At 40.7% G+C, this 24950-nt stretch overlaps 1 protein-coding gene and 1 long non-coding RNA gene across 12 annotated transcripts in view; one reads left to right on the top strand and one right to left on the bottom strand.

Moving 5' to 3' along the window:
• Positions 1-340: 340 nt before the first annotated feature.
• Positions 341-9461, bottom strand: LOC114215926 (uncharacterized). 2 transcript variants are annotated; one of them, XR_015767847.1, is made up of 3 exons: positions 9289-9461; positions 7639-7736; positions 341-508 (listed from the first exon to the last, which is right to left on the bottom strand). It is a non-coding gene; the product is annotated as an uncharacterized LOC114215926 (long non-coding RNA). The 2 variants fall into 2 exon arrangements; XR_003610658.2 differs by lacking the exon at positions 341-508 and adding an exon at positions 1176-1278.
• Positions 9462-13771: 4310 nt separating this feature from the next.
• Positions 13772-24950, top strand: part of FN1 (fibronectin 1) — a 66775-nt gene continuing 55596 nt past the window's right edge. For all 10 annotated transcript variants that reach the window (XM_028112138.2, XM_028112139.2, XM_028112140.2 and 7 more), the window contains exons 1-8: positions 13772-14025; positions 15004-15132; positions 16099-16236; positions 17600-17731; positions 19117-19254; positions 21442-21600; positions 23746-23937; positions 24729-24908. In XM_028112138.2, coding sequence (XP_027967939.1) covers positions 13875-14025; positions 15004-15132; positions 16099-16236; positions 17600-17731; positions 19117-19254; positions 21442-21600; positions 23746-23937; positions 24729-24908 — 1219 coding nt within the window. In that variant the 5' untranslated portion in view covers positions 13772-13874. The remainder of the gene's footprint in view (positions 14026-15003; positions 15133-16098; positions 16237-17599; positions 17732-19116; positions 19255-21441; positions 21601-23745; positions 23938-24728; positions 24909-24950) is intronic.

Consider the following 24950-nt stretch of genomic DNA (forward strand, 5'->3'; position numbering starts at 1 on the left):
GAAATTTTCTTCATCTGCATGGTAAAAAGCTGGATGGCTTCCATGCCTGCATTTCAGCTGGGGGTAAGGAATAAAAGAATCTGGAGGAGGTATGCCCATTGAATTAAGTCCCAGACCCCACAGTAGGGACACCTCGCTTCTCACATCCCGCTGGTGAGAAGTATTTCCATTGCAACTCCTATAACTGCAGAGGAGGCTGTAAAATGTAGTCTAGTTGTGCACAAAGGGCCTAACTGTGGAGAAAGAGAATGGATCTGGGTGGACTGTCTCCACCATATTCCTTATAGAACCTCAAATAATAGAAATTTATTTGTTTTTAAAGATTTTATTTATTCACTTGAGAAAGAGAGAGAGAGCAAGCAAGCCCCAACTGGGGGAGAGGCAGAGGGAGAGGGAGAAGCAGACCCCCTGCTGAGCAGAGAGCCCAACACAGGGCTTGATCCCAGGACCCCGAGATTATGACCTGAGCTGAAGGCAGATGCTCAACCATCGGAGCCATCCAGGTGCCCTGAAATTTAAAAAAGTCTTTTTAGTAGGAGTGAATTCAATGCCTACCATCAAAGAGTTTATAGTGTTATTTGGGAGAAAAGAATCCATGTAAACTTATTTTTTAAGGAGCCATAACAATATGCCATTCTACATGGAAAAGAATATAAGTATAATCAACATGAGAAGAAAAAGAGCAGATTGGGCTAGAATAATCAGAGAAGGCCTATAATTATTATCATTGTCACTAATAATCATCATTTTTCTTATTGGTTTTCTCACGTGCACACAGAGATAACAATCATCAGTAACAACTTCACACAGAACACAATTTATATCACCTTATTTATACACTAATTATATTAAATGATAATAGATGCCAGGATTAGCTACCAATTAGCTTAATAACCATTTAATTCAACACCTGGAGAAGCCATGGTTATAGCATTTATTTCCTGTGGTGTCTCTTTCATGGATTTGAGCTTAGACTTTCTTCCAAATTCAGTCTTTGACATCATGTTCCAAGAGAAATAAAATTTGTTTTCAAAGAGCAAACTGGTAGAAAAGGAAATAATGTCTTATAAGCTAAAAGAAATAGTAAGACAATAGTAAAAGAATCTATGTAATAAAAAAGGGTCAAAAGTAATACTTTTAGGGCGCCTGGGTGGCTCAGTAGATTAAGCGTCTGCCTTTGGCTCAGGTCATGATTCCAGGGTGATCGAGCTCCCTGCTCAGCGGAGAGCCTGCTTCTCCCTCTGCCTGCTGCTCCCCCTGCTTGTACTCTCTCTCTCTCTGTGTCAAATAAATAAATAAAATCTTTAAAAAAAGGTAATACTTTCATTGGGCACAAAATAAAAAGACACCAAACTATCTAAAAATGTGTAATAGAACTTCAAGCTATATTTAAAGGAAGGCATAGTATTTTTTTCAACTTATTGATTAATGTATTTAAAATCTCTGAAAACTGAAGAGGACTCCCACTTTCAGCTAACATAGGATCATGGGAAACAAATTTACACTCTCACCTGAAACAAACATAAGAAAAGTAGAGAGAGAGAGGGAAATTGAGAGAGAGAGGGAAAAAATATATGAAACCCTGGTCTTCAAGACACTGGGCATCAGGTAACAAAGGACAGTGATTCTTAAGAGACCCAAAACAAATGAAGTGAGAAAAAAAGCTGTAAACTGTACTTAATAAAATTTGAAAATTTTGCAATTTAAAAGACACCTCTGTAGAAAAAACAACAAGCTATACACCAGGAGAAAATATTTTCAAAGCATATAGCTGATAACTTGTATCTAGAATACATAGAAAGTTCTCAAAACTCAATAATAAAAAAAAACTAAAAAATGAGAAAAAGATTTGAAGAGCCACTTTATGAGAGAAGATATATAAATAGCAAGTGAGCACGTTGAAAGATGCTTAACATCACTAGTCATTAAGAAAATGCAAATTAAAATAAAAAAGAAGTCACTATATACTTATTAGAATGGCTAAAATGTAAAAAATGGATCATTATAAGTGTTGACAAGGATGTTAAGAAACTGTAATCCTCATACATTGCTGGTGGGAATATAAAATGGTGCAACTAGTCTGGAAAACCATTTGGCACTTTCTTAAGATGTTAAAAAATATACCTATGATGTGATCCAGCCATTTCACTCCTAAACATTTACCCAAAAGAAAAGAAAGTATATAACCAAACCCTTACATGCAAATATGTTTTGCAGTTTTTATTTTTAGTCATCAAAAACCACTCAAATGTCCATCAGCAGATGAACAGATGAATCTATTGTGGTTTATCTATTTAACTGAATACTATTTAGTAGTAGAAAGAATGAACTATCAATATAAGCCACAGCATAGATGAATCTCAAAATAATTATACTGAGTGAAGAAGTCAGGTACAAATGAATATATATATATGTATATATACTGTATGGTTCTGGTTATATAAAACTCTAGAATATGCAAACTAATCCAAGTGACAGAAAACAGATTAGAGGGATAGACAAGGCAGGAGGGTGGGATTGCCCAAGGGAACAGGGAAACCTTTGAAGGTGATGGATATGTTCACTCTCTTAATTGTGGTGATCATTTCTTGGGTGTACACATATGCCAACATTTATCAAATTGTACATTTTAAGTATATGCAACTTATTATATGTCAATTATACCATTAAACTGTTAAAAAATCTTAAGGGAACATTTTAGAGAAAACTATATGTCTATGTTTTTTAAATTTTTAAAAATTCTCTCACTATAGCTCTCTCTAAATAATCTGTTATTATTTGGGAATAACCAAAATCACAGTTTGCTGGAATATTAGAGTTGGTTGTCTAGGTTGTAACTTTAGGCAATTTTAATTAGCCCACAATTAAAAAACAAATTTGATAAAGAACACACAACGGAGGCGCCTGGGTGGCTCAGTCGGTTAAGCATCCAAGTTCTTGGTTTCAGCTCAGGTCCTGATCTCATGCGTTGTGAGATCAAGCGCCACCACACCACCACCTTGGGCTCAGGGGGAGTGTGCTTGGATACTCTCCCTTTGCCCCTCCCCTTGCTTGCACACTCACACTTTCTTTCTCTCTCAGGTAAATAAATAAATCTTAAAAAAAACACACACACACAATGAAAAGACAAAGACTTCATAAGTAAAGGAGAATACCTTCTAATTTGATATATTGTGTGCCTAAATTGAAAAACTCACTTCCTCAGAGAGGTTAGAAAGTATCAGAACAAACTTGATATTCTAATTATAATTCATACTTAGTATTGCTCCCTTTCAAACTGAAATGAATTTATAATTTGGGTCTGTAAACATCTGTATTATTTTGCTTCAAAATTTATTTTTATTTTTTTTAAAGATTTTATTTATTTATTTGACAGAGAAAGACACGACGAGAGAGGGAACACAAGCAGGGGGAGTGGGAGAGGGAGAAGCAGGCTTCCCGTGGAGCAGGGAGCCCGATGCGGGGCTTGATCCCAGGATCCTGGGATCATGACCTGAGCCGAAGGCAGACGCTTAACGACTGAGCCACCCAGGCGCCCCTTGCTTCAAAATTTAATTGGACAAAGGAAATGGGAAGATTAATTGAATGTGTAAGTAGATAAGCTATCAGGAATCTTTTTAGAATTGTGTACAATTGATAAAAATGTGACCGCTATGTTGTAAAAAATAGAGGATAAACTACTAAGTATCTTTAAGATGAGCCATAACTGATCACACAGCGCTGACAAAGACATTATAATTACTTTTAATCTCCAAATTAACCTAAAAATAAATGGATTCTCTAGTTTTAAAAGATGAGTAAATTGAAAAATCAACCAAACACTATGGGAATTTCAAAACGTTTTATGAAAAATTGTGTTCCTAAATATCATGTTGTATTCTAAAATTAAAGATATGACAGACTATTGCTTGTTTTTGATGGAGAGTCTCTGACAGGCTTAAATGATTACTGATCCATCAGGTCTGCCCAAGAAAGTTTTGTTTCCGCATAAGGAATTTATGTACACTAAATATTGATAAGACCTTGGAGTTTATTGCTCACGGAAGTAGAGAAATCCGAATAAGCTTTCCTTGATTTTACAAGCTCTCAGCTAAGTTATTTCAGTATCTAAAATGAATTCAAATGCAAAACTCATCTTTACATATATGAAAACATGTGTAAAAATCTGTAGCTTTTACATATATGACATTTGTAGATTCATGAGGGACTTTTAAAGATAAATTTCTGTTTCTAATGTTGTAAGGCTCTTGATTCTTCTTTGTATTAACAAATTTCTTGGTGGATAAATCAAATTATTTCCAAGGGAGTCAGGAAGTTACAACATGTATACTTAAAAATAAAATCCTCTTTTCTTTATAACTGTATAATCATTAGATCATTTGTTCCAATCATGAGAGCATTTTGCTCTGGGAAAGATAAAGTAGTTGAGGGACACATACTCAGCAGAGAGAGAGAGACCAAAAAAAAAAAGGCCAAGACATGGGACAAGGAGAAAGCCCTGAGCCATATTATTTGCTAAGTTTGGAAAAGAATTCATGTGCCCTAAATCTATTTGGCTATAATTTACAACTTAAACCATAGCTTATGTGAACTGTTCATGTCATCGTTAGAAACCGTTGGAATCTGTATTGTCAAGAGTTCATCAGGAAATGGAATTCAAATGATTTCCCCTGAAAGACGTTGGCGAAGGCCCTGGTAAAGAGGTGTGGGCATGGCCAAGGGATATAGGGATGTTGGAGACTCCCAGGGACTGTCACGGCATGAAGTTTTATCACTTCTAGAGCTGCCATCATAGGAGGGAGCCAGTGAGAGTTGGAACCTCAGAGAACAGTCTGGTTCTGTTCTCTGGAACCACAGGAGATGTGGTTCCAGACTAATGTTCCTCCCATTTATTTTTAGTTATTACCTCTACCTCAACCTCCCCCCTTCCTCCAAAAAATAAATCTAATTCAAATTCTACCTAATGAAATAAATTAACAATGAAGAGATAAGATTTTATCAGGTAGGGTTGAGTTGTTTGGGTTTTTGTTTTTGTTTTTTTTTTTTACCCCTAACCACACCTCAAGAACCAGGTTTCACCCTCTTGGGGGCACTATTGCCCCCTCTGAGAATGGTCTAGAGAGAGGCAGCCGCCACCCAAACTGTGGCCCTGTAGCAGGGAGCGGGCTTCAAAAGAAGCACCCTGACCTCTTTGTCCTCCTGCCCTCCAGCAAGCAGAGGATCCCACCATATAGTCCAAGGGTCAGCTCCCAGGGGCAGAGCAAGGCCGTGAAGGGCATAGCATGGAGATCTGGGGGAACTAAAATAAAGTTACCATCCAAGAATGTTTCCAAATTTCTTAAAACTTATATGAGGCAAGAAACTTATATAAGGAAAGAAATTGAGGAAGACACAAAGAAATGGAAAAATGTTCCATGCTCATGGATTGGAAGAACAAATACTGTGAAGATGTCATTGCTACCTAGAGCAATCTACACATTTAATGCAATCCCTATGAAAATACTATCCACTTTTTTCAAAGAAATGGAACAAATAATCCTAAAATTTGTATGGAACCAGAAAAGACCCCGAATAGCCAGAGGAATGTTGAAAAAGAAAAGCAAAGCCGGTGGCATCACAATCCCGGACTTCCAGCTCTATTACAAAGCTGTCATCATCAGGAAAGTATGGTACTGGCACAAAAACAGACACATACATCAGTGGAACAGAATAGAGAGCCCAGAAATGGACCCTCAACTGTATGGTCAACTAATCTTCAACAAAGCAGGAAAGAATGTCCAGTGGAAAAAAGACAGTCTCTTCAACAAATGGCATTGGGAAAATTGGACAGCCACATGCAGAAGAATGAAACTGGACCATTTCCTTACACCACACACAAAAATAGACTCAAAATGGATGAAAGACCTAAATGTGCGACAGGAGTCCATCAAAATCCTAGAGGAGAACACAGGCAGCAACCTCTTCGACCTCAGCCACAACAACTTCTTCCTAGAAACATCTCCAAAGGCAAGGGAAGCAAGGGCAAAAATGAACTATTGGGACTTCATCAAGATAAAAAGCTTTTGCACAGCAAAAGAAACAGTCAACAAAACCAAAAGACAACCGACAGAATGGGAGAAGATATTTGCAAATGACATATCAGATAAAGGGTAGTGTCCAAAATCTATAAAGAACTTCTCAAACTCAACACCCAAAGAACAAATAATCCAATCAAGAAATGGGCAGAAGACATGAACAGACATTTTTCCAAAGAAGACATCCAAATGGCCAACAGACACATGAAAAAGTGCTCAACATTGCTCGGTATCAGGGAAATCCAAATCAAAACCTCAGTGAGATATATCACCTCACATCAGTCAGAACGGCTAAAATAACAAGTCAGGAAATGACAGATGTTGGCAAGGATGGGGAGAAAGGGGAACCCTCCTACACTGTTGGTGGGAATGCAAGCTGGTGCAACCACTCTGGAAAACAGTATGGAGGTTCCTCAAAAAGTTGAAAATAGAGCTACCCTATGACCCAGCAATTGCACTACTGGGTATTTACCCCAAAGATACAAATGTAGTGATCTGAAGGGGTACGTGCACCCCAATGTTTATAGCAGCAATGTCCACAACAGCCAAACTATGGAAAGAGCCCAGATGTCCATCGACAGATGAATGGATAAAGAAGATGTGGTATATATATATATATATATATATATATATATATATATAATGGAATATTATGCAGCCATCAAAAAAACCGAAATCTTGCCATTTGCAACAACATGGATGGAACTAGAGGGTATTATACTAATGAGATAAGTTAATCAGAGAAAGACATGTATCATATGACCTCACTGATATGAGGAATTCCTAATCTCAGGAAACAAACTGAGGGTTGCTGGAGTGGTGGGGGGTGGGAGGGATGGGGTGGCTGGGTGATAGACATTGGGGAGGGTATGTGCTATGGTGAGTGCTGTGAATTGTGCAAGACTGTTGAATCACAGATGTGTACCTCTGAAACAAATAATGCAATATATATTACGAAAAAACAGAAGAAGATAGTAGGAAGGGAAAAACGAAAGGGGTGAAATCAGAGGAGGAGACGAACCATGAGAGACTATGGACTCTGAGAAACAAACTGAGAGTTCTAGAGGGGAGGGGAGTGGGGGATGGGTTAGCCTGGTGGTGGGTATTAAAGAGGGCACGTATTAAATGGAGCACTGGGTGTTATACGCAAAGAGTGAATCATGGAACACTACATCAAAAAGTAATGAGGTAATGTATGGTGATTAGCATAACATAATACAATAAAATTTAAAAAAACACTTATATGAGGCAAATCTCTTTGGAGGAAGCCTAGTGCGTCCTGGTGAAGAACATGGATTTTTGTCAGGAAGACCTTGATTGAGGTTCCAGCCTGTCCCTCTCTTACTGCACAAGCTTAAGGACTATCTTCAAACTCTCTAAGCCTCAGAGAGAAAAATGGGGCTATTTATATCTATTTCTGGCAGTTGCTTAGACAGTATACTAAAATAACATAGGCAGAGCACTTAGTAATGTGACCGGCTGGATAAATATTCCCTAAATGTGAATTCGAGCGCGCTTCTCATTTTCCCTTCTTTCCTTTCATTCATATGTGCTAAGTACTTACCCAACGGTGCCTTATGCTCTGTGTTGGGCACACAGTAAACACGGCAGAGATTCTGTCCCACCATGCTCGTTAGTCCAGTGGAGTCCGAAGTAACAGTCCTGCACGTGTGATTCAGAATATCAAAACACGGTCAGACTGAAGGAAATTGGTTCACAAAAGAATGGCCCTGGATGCCACAGCTGACCTATCAGGTAGCAGCGTTGGGTGTGACATCTTCTGAAGAAATGAGTCTCATGCTGAAGAAATCATCCACTAAATTCTTGAGCCAATTGCTTTCCCTATACCTTTGTGCCAGGAGGGGATCATTAAGGGATACCACAATTTCAACAAGGCTGATGATTTAGAAAACATTCTAAGCCTCAGACCCTTGTCTGTAAGAGTGAATGAGTGGAGGACAGTATTTACCTCAGAGGGTTGTTGATGGTTAAATGAAAAAAAACCAATAACAAGCAAACAAACGCATACAAAAAGCACTTAGTATGGGGTCCCGCTCAAAATAAGTGCTTAATGAAATCTAGCTAATTAAATGTATTTCCCTTCAGGTGCTAGAATCTTTATGACCTGATGCGGGCACTTTGACACAGTAATGATTTTAGGATTTTCTTTTATTTTAAGATTTTATTTTTAAGTAAGTAATCTCTACACCCAACATAAGGCTTGAACTCATAACACAGAGATCAAGAATCACACTCTTCTGACTGAGCCAGCCAGGCGCCCCAATGTAGTAATGATTTTAAATATCTATTGCATCTCAGTAAAATTTTCATAGTCAACGAGAGAGCGTCTCAACTTTATCTAGAAAATGTTTCAGCATGGATTTAGAGATAAATATATTTATACTTTCACTTTTATAATTCAGTTGCATCACTTTAATGTATTATAACTAAGCAATAAAAAAAGTCAATAGAAAGAGCATCTATTGACCACCTGTATCACAGTATTCTGTTGTTGGCTTGAAAGTTTATTTCAGAATGTGTACACTTATTTGTTTTTTTTTAAAGATTTTTATTTATTTATTTGAGAGAGAGAATGAGAGATAGAGAGCACGAGAGGGAAGAGGGTCAGAGGTAGAAGCAGACTCTCTGCTGAGCAGGGAGCCCGATGTGGGACTTGATCCTGGGACTCCAGGATCATGACCTGAGCCAAAAGCAGTCGCTTAACCAACTGAGCCACCCAGGTGCCCGTGTACACTTATTTGTAAGCATCTGACACAACCTTCATGATTAGCTGCATATGAGATACTAAAAGTATATGAATGTGTAAGGATAGAAAATAATTTAAATAGTGGAAATCCTTTACGTTTTTAAAAAATATTTTAAGTTTGTAAAAAAAATTTTCAGCCTTTCAAAAACCTTTAGGGGCACCTGGGTGGCTCAGTGGGCTAAGTGGCTGCCTTCAGCTCCAGCCATGATCCTGGTGTCCTGGGATCCAGCCCCCACACCACATGGGGCTCCCTGCTCAGCAGGGAATCTGCTTCTCCCTCACCCTGCTCTTGTGCTCTTGCTTGCTCTCTCATCCTCTCAAATAAATAAGTAAAGTCTTAAAAAAAAAAACCCAAAACCCACAACCTTTAAAGCCACCAACATAAAATAAAACTGGAAAAAGGAGCGACATAAAAAAATAAAAATTTTCCCAGAAACTGTTACTTACCTTGCTTGGGAAGCTGAAATGTTCTCTATCATAGTTTTGGTGAAGTGTTCCAGTTGCACAGAGGTTAGTTCCATTTTACTGGATGAATTAGACTCCTTTGCAAAGCCTTTTGGGAGTTACTCTAATGAGAAAAGAATACTCCTGTTAAAAAACAAAGGGCATAGATGAAGGCTTTTAAAAGTGCTGATTAAATAATAATGTAACTTAAAATATAAACAAAATGCTTATTAAGTGGAAACTGGCTAGCTTTCAAGGCATAAATTAAAGCCCTTATCATGTATTTTTCCCTGGTTGTAGGCACTCTGTCAATTGCAGACAAACTGCTCAGACATTCTACCCATGAGGGCTGCCCATGGGGCAGTTTACTTTTCCTTCTCACACCTGTGTTTAACGAGTCCAGTTTTGCAAGCTTGGCCGTTTTCAAGGGAAGAAGATGGGAAGGATTTCATGCTGAAAAATACAATCAAGATAAGAAACAAAACTGCTGCAATTTATCTCCATCCAGCCTTCCAATAGAAAGCCATGAGATAGAAAAAGACACTACGGCCTCTGAAGGCAGAAAGTTCCAAAGGTCACTAGTCAATGGCCTCCCTTCTAACCAGACCCAAAGAGATTAAGAACAGGATAAAAGCCAAACGTTTTCAGAAAAAAAAAAAAACAGCCTACCTTCCTTTAAAGTAAACTTTGGGTCAAGGAGTTATTTCTTATCAGGGTAAGACTTTTTTTCAATAGGCAAGGGTTTCGACTAGGAAGGGTATTGTCTGCAATGTGTGTATTACTCTTAAAGGAAACTCATTTTCACTTGGAGAAAAATTGCCTTTTAAAATTTATCCCTTAAAATTGTTTTAATTTCAATTCTCTTTAAATGACTGGATCTGATAAATTATTTTTGTGCTTCACCATAATCAACTAATGAAGTCAATTCAGTTCAGATTTCCATAATTGTTCATAATCCTCAATAACCTCCTCTAATAACAAAACATCCAAATAACAACTCCACCCCCCACACACACAAATACACGTGCGACTTTTCGTTACTGAAATTTTAAGTTGTTCTAAATTCTAGGGAAATCCTATAGCCATGGCATTTCCATGGAGAAACAAGGCACAGTTCTAAGTGAGGATTTGTTCTGTATAGAAACACACGTCGGGGCGCCTGGGTGGCTCAGTCGTTAAGCGTCTGCCTTCGGCTCAGGTCATGATCCCGGGATCCTGGGATCAGGCCCCATATTGGGCTCCCTGCTCCGCAGGGGGCCTGCTTCTCCCTCTCCCACTCCCCCTGCTTGTGTTACCTCTCTTGCTGTGTCTCTCTCTGTCAAATAAATAAAAAAAGAAAAAAAAAGAAAAAGAAACACAAGTCATCACACAAATACTGGGTCTCATAAGGAGTGTCAGGTGGAGAGGAAAGAATCCCCTACTTATTAAAGGCAAACTCGCTCTCAGAAAAACGAAGAAATGCAGCTGCCTTGTATATGCTGCAGCCTCTTGGGAGTGTGTCCTTGAAACAAAATCAGAAGAGGTGCAAGTAAAAAGAATAAAGAAATACTACTTTTTAATCAATTTTTTAAAACACAACTTTGTCAAGGTGTAATTTACATACCATAAAATTTCACCCTTTTGAAGTGTACAACCCCATGATTTTCAGTAACTCTACCAATTTGTGCAGTTACCAACACAATCTAGTTTTAGAACATTTATTTTCATCACCCCAGGAAGATTTCCTGTGCACATTTACAATTAATTCCCGGGCCCAGACCCAGCCCCAAACACCTATGAATTTACTTTTTGTCTCTTTTGTCACACTTCCCTCTCCAAACGGAGAGGAGAAAAAGAAATCCCAGGATACATCTTACAAGTAGAAGGACACTACTTACTGAAGAACACACCCTGTCAAAATAGTCTCTAGCATTAAGAAATGCAAGGGAATCTTGGACCCCAGGCGTATCAGTTGAATTAGAACAGTCAGTGAGGTCTTCAATATTTAATTATCTCTCCAGTTAGAGATAATAGACTTACATAGTTACAAGGGATTTTGATAATGGAAGAATACCAAACAAAGTAAGCTTTGTTATCTTAACTAAGGAAATGTCTCTGTCTGCAAAGTGTAATAAAAATAACAACAAAAAATTTCAAGTAAAATGGTAAACTTCTAAACATTCCTATAAAATTCAGTCAAATGTTTTTATATTTTTGCTTATAATTTAAAAGAGAAATGCTATTTCCTTAAACAAATTATTTTTCAATAGGATTGAAATATAAAAGTTTCTTCTGAAATATAAGGTGGTCCTTTTTCCTCCAAGCTCTCATATGTACATTATTCTAATGTATTTTGAGTACAGTAAATATATCACACTATCATGCTTTTTGTTTACAAAATATTTTTCTAACCACTTATTTCCTTCCCCTTAGAATCTATGTATTTTAAGAAAGCTTTAGCTTCAGGTTTATCTTGCTTACATCCTGATTTCCAGGTATCCTTCCCTCTGGCTTCCCAGAAATTTACTAGGAATTTTACAAGGGGCCCTTTTATATTTGAAAGAGAAAACTGCTTTGTCGATTGATGATGAGAAATTAAAAAACAAAACAAAACAAAAAAAACCTCTAACCCAGACGGGACTCTAAATTTGGGGAAATCATGGCACTCTCTCAACTTGAAATGTTGGTCACAAAGATTACTCATGAAGTTATTTTATACTACTTGTAAGAAACTGATATTTGCTGTGGGTTTTTTTTTTTTTAAATCCGTGCATTAATAAAACCAAATGTTAGTTTTGTGTCTTTGATGTGTTGGGCATTTTATAGACCATAGAGTTCTTTACCCTGTGGCAGTTACTGGAGATGGGACTTTTGGAGAAAACAAGTACTTGCAGAAATAAACATTTTGCCAGTAGCTTTCATAGGTTCTCAAAGCAAACAAGAGGTCTGTACCACTAACATCACTGAAAGGCAGAGCTTTGAGTTGGGGTCTCGTGGGAGTCGCTGATGAAAATTGTGGAGTCCTCCTTTTGAAGATCTTTTAAAGCAAGTGTGATTTGTGTTTGTCTGAAAACAGACTGATGTGATGAGTTACTAAAGCTCCGAGTCTGCTCAGATTCCCTCTCAACCCTCTGCATGTAGAGGGAAAGAGGGAGAAACCTTAAATGGGAACTTTCCACATTCTTGGAATACATAACAATTGAAGTATTTAAAAAAAAAATTGGCAGCAGGGGCTGGGGAAAGGGCATTGTGATGAAACTGATGTCTACCAAACGAAAATGCCAAATAAAAGCAAGGAAGGGACTAGGGGAAGGAAGGCTGTAAATAGTCTTTTCTTAGCTTTTAGTGAGTCAAACAAGACCTCTGCTTTGTGTGTAACGGGCATGGTGAACGTGGGCAACGACACGAAGACTTTTCTCTCTCCATGGCCGGTCCAACTTTCCAGGTTTCAGATCGTCCACGACTGATTTCACTTCGAGTGGAAACAGGCACCCCATCCCCAGGGAAGACTTTCCTGCACATTTTAAAAAGCAAAGTGCTGCTTTGTCCTTCCAAAAAGAAAACTCGCTCTCTGAATTTCCGCCAGATCCTCCAAGCACCCCGGAGAACTTAGTAGAAGCTCATTAAAAAACCGCTTTCCCCCCTGCTCCCCGGCTAGCCCTTCCTCAGATCCGGGGCGGTACAGTGTTCAGAAGGGGAGAGGTCCTGAACGGGAAGCTGTGAAGGCAAAGAAAGTGAGTCCCAAATCAGGGCACATTAGACCAAAAAAAGGGAACAGGAGGAAAGCCAGACCCGCCCTGGGACTGCGAAGTCTACATTCCTACAGCTGCAAGGTGGTGGCTACTTTATGGTTTTTCCTCCCCCCCCAAAATACACTCCAGTGAGCAGACTTTTTTTTCCAGAGGTGATGCAATTCCTCAACTCCCCTACCCCCCAGTAAAAAAGGAAAGGAAAGGAAAGCGGGGGAGGGTGTCTTGCAAACCTCTTCGCCTCGCACAACGGCAGCCCCTCCCTTTCCTCCCAGTCTACCCCTTTCCAGCCGCTTCCCATCCCTCCCCCTCAGCCCCAAGAAAGTTTGACGACCGCAAAGGAAACCGAAAAAAAGTTCTGTAGTCCCAGCCCTGGCGGGCGATCAGCATCTCTTTTGTTCGCGGCGAACCCACAGTCCCCCTGACGTCACCGGGAGCCCGGGCCAATCCGCGCGCGGTCGGCGGCGGCGGCGGCGGCGGCGGCGGCGGCCCGAGGGTGGGGGGAGCCGGGCCGTCCCTCCTCCGCGGCGCCCAGGGCCTCGCGGGGGGCGGCAGGGGACCGTCCCATATAAACCCCGTTGTTCGGGGCTCGGCCGCCCGCGCCGTCTGCGCTTTGCTGGGGGAGGAGAGGGAGCCCCAGGCGCGAGCGGGAGAGGGGACCTGCAGCCCCAACTTCTCTAGTCCTCTCCTTCCCCTCTGTCCCTCCAGCCGTCCCCTTCCCCGTCCCCCGGCCCCTACTTTCTTGGGGGCATCAACTCGCAGGAGGCACTGGAAGGGAGTCCTCCCGCAGGTTGCAAAGGGAGCCAAACTTGGTGGCAACTTGCCTTCTGGTGAGGGCGTCTCTCCCCGCACCATCTCAAGATGCTCAGGGGTCCGGGGCCCCGGCTGCTGCTGCTGCTGGCCGTCCTGTCCCTGGGGACAGCGGTGCCCTCCACCGGAGCCTCGAAGAGCAAGAGGCAGGCTCAGCAAATCGTTCAGCCCCAGACCCCAGTGGCTGTCAGCCAGAGCAAGCGTGAGTACTGACCGCCGGCTGAAACAGGCTGTCGCGGGGATGGGACCTACAGCCAACCAAAGTTGGGCTGAAGTTTTGAGCGCGCGCGCGTGCGGCGTCTGTGCACGCCTTAATGAGAGCAACCGACCGAGGACACAAAAGGCTCATGGTTGGAGCAGGCTGGTTTCGAGGGCCCTAGAATAAACTAATGCATTGGAGGACTGGGGTTTTGCGCTGTCCCGCAGCGCTCTTGTCAGCTCTACATATTCAAGTCGTCCTCCTAAGCATTCATCCAAACTTGCCTTTAAAAAGGGAAATGATTGTATGCCTTTAAATTTTCCATTTGGGATTAGTGTGCCGGCTCTTAGGCTTTGGATCTTTGTTACTAAATAATTGGTTATTATTATTTTTTTAAATGGGTGTGGGAGGAGGGTGGCTAGATAGCTCTGTGGTTCCTAACTAACTTGAAAGAGATGTAATTGGTTCACTCTGCTTTGGGGGCCCTTCAGGGTACTTCTCCAAGAACAGAGATCGGAATTCCTCTTCCAGTTTTTCAAAGACACACCCTCCCTTAGCCTTGGCTAAAGGAAACTGCTCAAAGTCCTTCTTGATTTATCCCCCCTACCCCCAAGCATTGAAGGTCCTTGCATATTTTAAAATGTAATTCCAGGTATCCACTTTCCAAAATGTTTCCATTCCTTTGATGTAGACCCCTGGCTAGATGGAAATGACATCATTGTATATAACATTTAGCTAAGTTAAAAGAAAAAAAAAAAAGGAATACCTAAATATCTATGTGTTTAAATTGTGGTTAACATTTAAGATAGCTAATTTCTATATATTTTCTTGGAATATTGCTTTTAATTCTGATGTTCTGATGATTAACTTATTTTTCTGTTTGTTGCTTAGTCTCATCAATTTAGTTGTGCAAGAAAATTCCATACTTTGGAAAAAAGAGGGGATGCAGATGTAATCACTTTTTTCTTCAATCATTTATAGCTGGTTGTTATGACAATGGGAAACACTACCAGATAAACCAACAATGGGAGCGCACCTACCTGGGAAATGCCTTGGTTTGTACCTGTTACGGAGGGAGTCGAGGCTTTAACTGCGAAAGCAAACCTGAACGTAAGTGGTGGGAGCCTGGCAGTTAGTATCTTAATATATGGAGAACCCTTGCCTGTTAATTAAACTTAGCATTGGTAATAAATTTTCCCAATAGAATTATCTGTCGTTTCCTCTTTAAAAACTGTTAATAGCTGCTTCTATTCGCCTTTCACATATTACTTCTACCTTTAAAACAAAAGAACCAATGTGTCCCAACGTAGTTCCTAGAGTCTTCTTTTTCTTTTTATTGTCCCAAAGTTGTTGATGAGAAAAAGGAAGATTTTGTGTTCTCCCTCCAAAAGAACTGTTTATAAATTTTTAATTTATTAGAAAGGAATTTCAGATCTTAAACTGTAAGATTATGGGCCAGGAAACTCTTTGGGCACTACACTGTAAAGTGATTTGTCAGCTGCAAAAAAACCACTAACCACTTACTTCAAAGTGCCCATTCTTTTAGGACCATTGTTCTGTTTCTCTTGTAAATTATAACAACTCCTACAGAGAAGCACTGATGAGGCTAGAATGGAAATAGTAGGATTAAGAAATGACAGTGCCTGGTGGGCCATGGGGCTCTTCAAATTGTTTGCTTTTCATGTGGACCTTGGTTGGACTGAGTCAGAGGTGTCTACGGCCATACCACCCTGAACGCACCCGATCTCGTCTGACTGAGTCAGAGGTCAGAATCTGAAGCCCTCCTTCAGCCAGTCCTAAAGTAGGACTTAGTATAGCTTTTTCCTAAGGGCCTGAGAATCCTTTCCAATAGAAACTCATTTATGTAAAAGTGGAGAACTGGTCAAAATTCAAAAGCTGAGCTTCATTAAAGCCTGGGGTAGAATCTAGATCTCCCATTTTAATTTGTTACATACTTCCTGGTACCACGCTACTCACAGAATGGAAGGAAGGCAGAGTATTTCTTTGGATGGGATTAGTGGAATAGAAAAGCTTTTACATATGTGGGGCTCACATGGACTTTCCTTCTCTCTTCAGCTGAAGAGACTTGCTTTGACAAGTACACGGGGAACACTTACCGAGTGGGCGACACTTACGAGCGCCCTAAAGACTCCATGATCTGGGACTGTACCTGCATCGGAGCTGGGCGAGGGCGGATAAGCTGCACCATTGCAAGTAAGAAAGACTTTCTGTAAACTAACGCTAAAATATCATGTATGTGAATTTCTCCATTACCTTCGCTGTCACTCTCTGTTATGCATGACTGGTTTACCCCTAGGGGACCAGTTGCTCTTCTGTGGTCACCCAGCTTGTTCCCGTGCTTCTGGAAGATGGCTGTGTGCACAGGTGGAAAGAGTCTGTGTGGACTTAGGAGTACCCAGGGGAATCTCTTGAATTCCATTTCAGTAAGATATGCTCAGAGGAGTTGTCCGTTTTATATTACCTCAGCATCTTCTTCAAGCCAGACTGATTAAGTGATTATCTGCAGTGATTAGGAAGATGGTCTGGAAGAGTGAATTAGCCATCGTGTGTTCTGCTTTTGCTTGTGAGGCAGAGACCTGTTGCATCTCACGGATACAGTCTGGTTTCTTTGTAACCTATAGTTTTTACCCAGGAAGCAAATCTCTCTATCCCCAGGGGTAGTATGGAATGATTAGCTTACTAGTGTTTCCAAGGACCTTTGGGGACTGTGTTGACCCTCATCAATTCTAGTTTAGCCAAGGCAATCTTTCCACTATGATTCACTGGATTACCAATAGGCTCTATTAACAAAGCATTTTGTTTGTTTAATCCATCTTTTAAGTATAAGTTACTTGAAAGGCTTCTTTCCAAAAGAACAAAGCAGTCCCTTGTGAACAGACCCAATCAGCTTTCCTCACATTTAACATTAGGGTTTATTCAAGTTTGTTGGCAGTCTTAAGAGTCAATGGTCCGTAGTGTTTATAGTCTAGTGGGCATCAGCCTTTGGATGGGCCACTGTGTTTAACAGCTTAGAATAGTACCCAGATTTCCTTACCTGAGAAGTAGATGTCTGTTTGATTTCCACCAATATGACATTTTTTATCCTCAGGTAAAATATGGGCTCTCCCACTCCAGAAAGCTGGAAAGCTCTGCCCGATGTGAGGTGATCTTTTCATTCAGTCAGGCTCAACCTGCTGTGGATGTGGGGAGGTCATGCCTGCCAGTCTTTCTTTTCAGCTTTAGGACCCAATTTCCTGTGATCTCTCCAAGAAACCAGGATTTATGACCTCTTTCTTTGCCATTCAGTTTTCTGTGTGATTTCCCATTGTGCTTAAACAAGACATTTAATTGAATGACCCAAAGTGACCAGCCCTGTTAACTTTTCCCCTGCCTCTGATGAGAAAGCTGTTCTCTGGATCCTCACTTTGGCTAACCTAAGTACATACTTAGTACATGGGTGGAACATGAGACCTTTTCTTTTCCTTTCTTTCCTTTTCTTTTGCTTTCTTTCTTTTTCTTTTCTTTTTTTTTTTTTTAATATTCTCTGTCTCTAACATTTGCTTTTTGTCTTGAACAGACCGTTGCCATGAAGGGGGTCAGTCCTACAAGATCGGTGACACCTGGAGGAGACCGCATGAGACTGGTGGTTACATGTTAGAGTGTGTATGTCTTGGCAACGGGAAAGGAGAATGGACCTGCAAGCCTATAGGTGTGTGGCTCTGAGGGATGAGTGAGAGGTGGGAAGTCATGGTCACAATGTTGGGGTGAACCAAAAGCCACGTGGACACGAGATCCGAATTCCAATTCAAAAAAGAATGAAATGGAAATTTTATTTCAAATACTGGAATAGTTTATAATCCTGAAGGATTAAGATTCGTAGTAGTCCTGAAGTCCCGAAAGAATCAGATCAGAAAGTACTAAGCATTGGGGCGCCTGGGTGGCTCAGTCAGTTAAGCGGCTGCCTTCGGCTCAGGTCATGATCCCAGGATCCTGAGATGGAGACCCGCATCAGGCTCCCTGCTCAGCGGGGAGCCTGCTTCTCCCTCTGCCTGCCTCTCTGCCTACTAGTGCTTCTATCGCTCTGTCAAATAAATAAATAAATAAATAAATCTTAAAAAAAAGTATTAAGCATTGATGCAAGTCTTAATTTTGTTTCAAAAGCACAAGATAGAATTGAAAGATTTAGGAAGAAGTCATTTCTTTTGTCTAATACCTGGTCTCAGATTTCTCCTTGGTCAAGACGTAAATTATTTAAAAGAAAAAAGCAATGGTACTTAAAAAAAAATGTATTTATCTGAGAGAAAGAGAGTAGGGATTTGAGTGGGGGGGGAGGGGCAGAGGAAGAGGCAGACTCCCCGCTGAGCAGGGAGCCCAATGCGGGGCTGGATCCCAGGACCCTGGGATCATGTCCTGAGCTGAAAGCAGACGCTTAACCAACTTGAGCCACCCAGGCGCCCCAACAATGACGCTTTTGACATATTTCTTTCTTGGAACATGCTGGATCGAAACAATATTGTGTGTCCTCTGTCACACCTTGGTGATTTTTTTCTTCACAATAAAAATTTTTGAGCTTCTTTTGGCCTCAGTCTTCAGTTGAACTCTATAAATACAAATCTAAGTTTCTGCCTATAACTTTTACTCTGTTTACTTCTTGTTTGTGAATCCAAAGGCTTTTATTTTGCTTTGTGTTGTAGCTGTTTTTACAGCAATCAAGGTTTCAACAGCTTTCTTGTCTTTTTTTTATGCATTCATAATTAGGATTGGAATTGTGCGTAGTCTCCCACAGACAAGCACATACATAGATTGTTTTCACTCCAGTAATGGTGTGAACAGTGGTCCTAGCTGAATGTACACAGTCCATGTACTTATTAGGAGAACAGGATTTCTGCCTGCCAACTCGGCTTGAGCTTTCTTTCGCTTTGGTTACTTACAATGTGCTTAGTTACAGGGCGTGCCTTTCTTTTTAACAGAGTACCACTTAAAAAAAAATGCGGCTGGATTTTTGCTTACACGATATACTTTAAATTACAAGGAGACTGCACATTTCAAAATAACCCTTTTCCCCCCCTGTTTTTCATCCAAATTTCCCTACAGCTGAGAAATGTTTTGATCACTCTGCTGGGACTTCCTACGTTGTTGGAGAGACCTGGGAAAAGCCATATCAAGGCTGGATGATGGTGGATTGTACTTGTCTGGGAGAAGGCAGTGGACGTATCACCTGTACTTCTAGAAGTATGTTTTAACTCTTTATGCTCAAGATGAGGCCAGGTATTGTTTTCTGGATTCCTAGAGAAACTTGTAATGTGATGTCACTTGGCACACACCCGATAAGCCAGCAGGCTTTGGTAACATTTGGGTGTCGAGAAAGATCCAACAATCAACTTATTCTGCTTCTTCAAAGAAAAGGAAAAAGTTTAATAAGGTCTTAGGCTATCAGCTACTAAGAAAGAACCCAGATATTCATTTAAAGGCCAAATGTGCCGTGGACCTGAAGATTAGTTGCAAATGTTTAATCTAAATTATCACTGAGATATTTTCCAAGCATTAAGAGCAAAGAAATTATTAAAATAACATGCAAATACCTCTTTGGGCATGTATATACTATTTTTTTTTTGAAGATTTTATTTATTTTTTTGACAGAGGGAGACACAGCGAGAGAGGGAACACAAGCAGGGGGAATGGGAGAGGGAGAAGCAGGCTTCCCGGCGAGCAGGGAGCCTGATGTGGGGCTCGATCCCAGGACCCCAGGATCATGATCTGAGCTGAAGGCAGATGCTTAATGACCGAGCCACCCAGGCACCCCAGTATTTAACCATCTTAAAATATTCATCATCCAAATTTGAATTCTTTGCTAATAAAAAAAAATAAGTCTTTCACAGAAAGTGATAATAATTCTGACAGTCTTTCCAAGAAACTTGCTGATTCATTAGATCTTTTGCATTTAAAATCTTATTATGATCGCCAGACTTTCTAGACCTTGGTGGCGATGACTCAACCCCTCCTCTATTCTTTTTTTTTTTTAAAGATTTTATTTATTTATTTATTTGAGAGAGAGAGAATGAGAGATAGAGAGCACGAGAGGGAAGAGGGTCAGAGGGAGAAGCAGACTCCCTGCCGAGCAGGGAGCCCGATGTGGGACTCGATCCCGGGACTCCAGGATCATGACCTGAGCCGAAGGCAGTCGCTTAACCAACTGAGCCACCCAGGCGCCCCCCCTCCTCTATTCTTTAAAGCTCTTCTAATAACAAGTTTGAGAAAAGTTCCTCAAAGAAAAGTCGTTTATTCCAAAGTCCCCACTGTGTACAGGATGGTATAGGAACACAAAACTGAATTGGACATTAGCCCAGCCTCTGAAGAGCACTTAGTAAGTAGGTCAGGGAGATGAGAAAGGCTTATACATATTCGTCTTCTACAAGGCCCAATGTTAAGATCTTCAAGACAAATACTGAGAATAGTGCTATGGGGGTTCAGGGAAGACCATCCTATTAGCTGGGGATTTGAGGAAATGCTGTAAGCAGCCATAATATCTTCATCCAGACCTCTCTTCTGGTGGTAGATTAATGTGGATGTGTATGTGTGTGGACTTACATCAACCATCTACTTACCTTCTCTCATCCAGTGCAGTGACTTTCTGATTCATACACAAATCGAATCCTCTCCTCTGTCATTGTAGCATATGGGCAAAACTGGATACTGACTGAAACAATCTATTTGCCACACAGACTGACAGCAGTTTAGTTACAAATTATAAAATTCCATTTTTCCATGGAGGGTTACCACCGAGCAATTCAAAAGAAGCCATTTTATTGGTGATTTTAAGTAGGTGTGTGCTGTGGAAGGGGATAAGAGAACATTTTAATCAAAGAAGTTGGTGGTCCCCTGAATTTTCTTACATAACAAATGAAAAAAGAGATGCTGCTATCTTTTTATAGCTTCTTTGGGGCAATTGGTGGAGACCTTTTGAAACCTACTTGCCTCCCTATTGCTTCTTATTTTCTAAAGAAGGTCCCCTGTTGAAAGGCTGGGTCATATATAGTAATTACCAGGAGAAAGCGGGGAGAGCCTGGGAAGGAAAGAGAGGGAAAAACAGAAAGCCAGGGAATGAATTTGATCAAAGGACCAATGTGAAAACAATTAAAAAAAAATTAACAATGAAAGTTGATGAAAAAGTATTTTGGCAAACAGGGAAGTGAAACAAGACTAAATCATACAAAATCACACATCTCCCTTTCTGCTGGAACAAACGGAACCCCATCTTTCAGAAGGTCGATGCCTGTGGCACCAGAGCCAGAATAAACATATCATCAAAGAATAGCTCACCAAACTTTAAACTACAACCTTCCTCTTTTTGGGTTGACTCTGGTGCCTTTGTCCAGCTTGACCTGATTTGCATATTTAAATGCTTCCTTTCTGACACAGACAGATGCAATGATCAGGACACCAGGACATCCTACAGAATTGGAGATACGTGGAGCAAGAAGGATAATCGGGGGAACCTGCTTCAGTGCATCTGCACGGGCAACGGCAGAGGGGAGTGGAAGTGTGAAAGGCACGCGTCTCTGCAGACCACGTCCACCGGTGAGGCACAGAACTAGCAGGGCCAGACACAGGAAGGCATTTCAAAAAATATTTCTGCAGATCCATCTATCCTTCGATGTGCCATTTGAGGATGAGTTGCAGGGTTTCTGCTAATCATCTGAGTTCATTGACAGATTGTTGGTTATTAAGACTTTGTTTCATATCAAGTTTCAAATTTAAATAAAAATGAAATAAAAGTAGGTCTTAGGGGGAAAAAGCAGTTTTAGCCCCAAGAGATTAAACGGACCTTTAAGGAAATGCTAATATTATAAAACCTACACAGTTTATATAGAAATATATATACGCACCCCTATACATTCCCATGCAGATGCATTTTTAATACCTAAAGGGGATTTTAATGGAAACGAAAGAGTTATGATGAGTTACATGACTACTTGATTCTTCTGCTAGGACAAGGGAAGAAAAGTACATTTGTTCTTTCTCAAAATGGAATACATTTCCTTGTCCTGACATTCAGCTCTTTGTAGCGGAAACAATCCTTTATGTGTGGTTTCCATGCTCCAGCAAACTTTGTGGCATTCCATAAAATAATGCACAATCATTTTCTTCATGTATGGGCATTCACAATTTGAGAAATTCAGAGGAGGCCTAGAGATGAGAATGAAAGACACAATGTCTAAGCATTTAAAACAAACAAACAAAAAAAGAAGTTTTCATTATTTCTAGTACAAGAACAAGATCTTTGCCTTGTAGCTTATTTTGTAAGAGTCTGAAGACAGATATGACAATAGAGAATGTGTGCTTGTTACCATTCTTAATATGTTCTCATCAGGTTTTCACTACATAATGTACTAGCATTGTTGCTTAGCCTTTTATCGATCAGTCATTTAGCTAAAAACATTATTTGTTTAGCTTCTTCTCCCTTTGATGAGTTTTCATCTTATTCTGAGCACTTCCAAAGGTGAACAAGATTAGATTTGACAGTATCTTTGAATTATTTGATTATCATCAGTGAAATTACTGCCAACCAAAAAAAGAAACAATTACAAATATCAATCTCCTGAAATAGTTTAAGAGGGTAATTGGGGTTTAACGGGGTAAAAATTCAATAAATGTCCATTTTTATTTATGGAAAAGGTTCTGTTATTCAAAAAAGTTTGGGAAACATTGGGATAAACAAAACGGAACCTCCTTCTGTAGGATCTTTATGTTCCTTTGCACTGTGACTCTTCTTCAGTGGAGTATATAAATACAGATGCCGTCTCCCGCATGAGTGTGACCTTGGGACCCGTTGTCTGTGAAGTGTCTTTGAGTTCTCGGGTTGAGCAGCACTTAGGTAGATGCTGAATTCAGTCTACCAGTTATCCTGGCAACAGTTCTGGCTCTTCTTCTGTGGGCCTGGCCTTTGGAAGAACAGATTTCCAAAAGCTTAAAGAAAAGATCAACATACTCTGTTGTCTTACTCTGAAAGGCAAGCTGTGTTAAGAGGATTGATTGGTTTTAGAAACACACACACACACACACACACAAATTCCCAAATAATCCTGGGGAGAAACAAAATGTGGAAGGAGGGGCAACTTCTAGAGAATTCCAGGGCATTCTCTGATGAGCTCAGAGTTACACAGATGACCATGAGTCTGCTACAGAGTGGTCGGCACTTCTCAAAAACAGTATCAGGAAGAGAAACGCCCAGTGACATTGAACTTATGGGAGCTGCTAAGTGAGTGAGGGTGAGGTAGACCTTTCCAGCAGAAGGGAGAGGCATGAAGACAGCACAGGGTATATGAGGCAATGAGGGGATGAGGCATAGAGCAAGGAAGGAAGTGGAAGGGACTTAGGCGTGGAGGATTATGGAGTGGCCCATGAGCTTCCTGGAGTGAGTGAGGAATTGTCGAGGGCATCTGCTCTGTTGAGTGACAGGATAGTATCTGTGATATAGAAATATAATCCCAGTAGCTCCAGATGAGCTGGAAGATGGAGACCATTTGGTGGACTTATACAGATTATTTCCTAGGCTGAGTGTAGAAGCTAATGCCGAAAGGGAAGGTCATTTCTTTTCAGTTCAGGTCAGTAACACCATGGATTTTAGAGTGATCAGTATGGGACCTTGAAGATCCCTAGTCCAGAAGGGGTTAGTTGCTTTCTCTTATCCAGCTTTATGACTGTCCTTTCTCATGCCCTTAGGATCTGGCCCCTTCACAGATGTCCGAACAGCCATTTACCAGCCCCAGCCTCACCCCCAGCCTGCTCCGTATGGTCACTGTGTCACAGACAGTGGTGTGGTTTACTCTGTGGGGATGCAGTGGCTGAAGACACAAGGAAATAAGCAAATGCTTTGCACTTGCCTGGGCAATGGAGTCAGCTGCCAAGAGACAGGTCTGCATCAACTTTTCAAAAAATAGTACTGATAACTTTTTATTACTTAATTTTTGAAAGGCAATACATTCATTTACCAAAAAAAAAAAAAAAAAGAAAGAAACAGTAAAACAAACCAGAAAAGCTTATAATCTTTCCACCCTGTGATAACAACCAGGGTTGGCATTTCATATATTTTCTCCTAATCTTTTTAATCTATGTATTTTTCTTTCCTGTAGTGGGAATTCAACTGCTATGTATTATCTTTATTTGTCTAAAATGTTGTTACAAGAGGGTTGCCTTCTGAGTAGCAAATCAACCATATCTTAGACTATAAATCGCGAATTTCTGGAACTTCACGGTGTAAACTTCTCTCAACAACCTAAAGCTATTTCCTCTGGGCTACAACGCGGTAGTAACGATAACAGTAACAATCGGTACACTTGACTTTTCCCCGAGAATAGCTTCATGTGTTATTTATTAAGGCACCAACAGAGTTGTCTACATCCCTCCAGTATACTTTGAACAGCATTCCTAATGAACCGGTATTGATATACCTTTACAAGTGGGGAAACTGAGGCATGGCAGCAGAGGTGGCAACAAAGGACACGGGCAAAAGAACCCAGGCATCCCTCTAGGCGCAAAAGGCAGGTTTCCCGAGTAACACGTTTTGACCGATATTAACGCAGTGGTGACCTCTACTAACAGCTTGAGGGCACACGCTTCCGTCTCAATTAAGCGAGAAAGAAGCAACTACTGGTGGGAGAGAAATGCAGCCTTATTTACCGAGACCCTTTTGGTTGTGCTTGTAGCCGTCACCCAAACTTACGGTGGCAATTCCAACGGGGAGCCGTGTGTCCTACCGTTCACCTACAACGGCAGAACTTTCTACTCCTGCACCACGGAAGGGCGACAGGACGGCCACTTATGGTGCAGCACCACCTCCAATTATGAGCAAGACCAGAAATACTCCTTCTGTACAGACCATACCGGTGAGTCTCCCCAGGGGAAAACACAACAGTGAGAAAAAGCCA

The sequence above is a fragment of the Eumetopias jubatus genome, unplaced genomic scaffold, assembly GCF_037043125.1.
Source record: "Eumetopias jubatus isolate StellerSeaLion01/CBP00866 unplaced genomic scaffold, mEumJub1_p1.0 scaffold_3, whole genome shotgun sequence".
Lineage (NCBI taxonomy): Eukaryota > Metazoa > Chordata > Mammalia > Carnivora > Otariidae > Eumetopias > Eumetopias jubatus.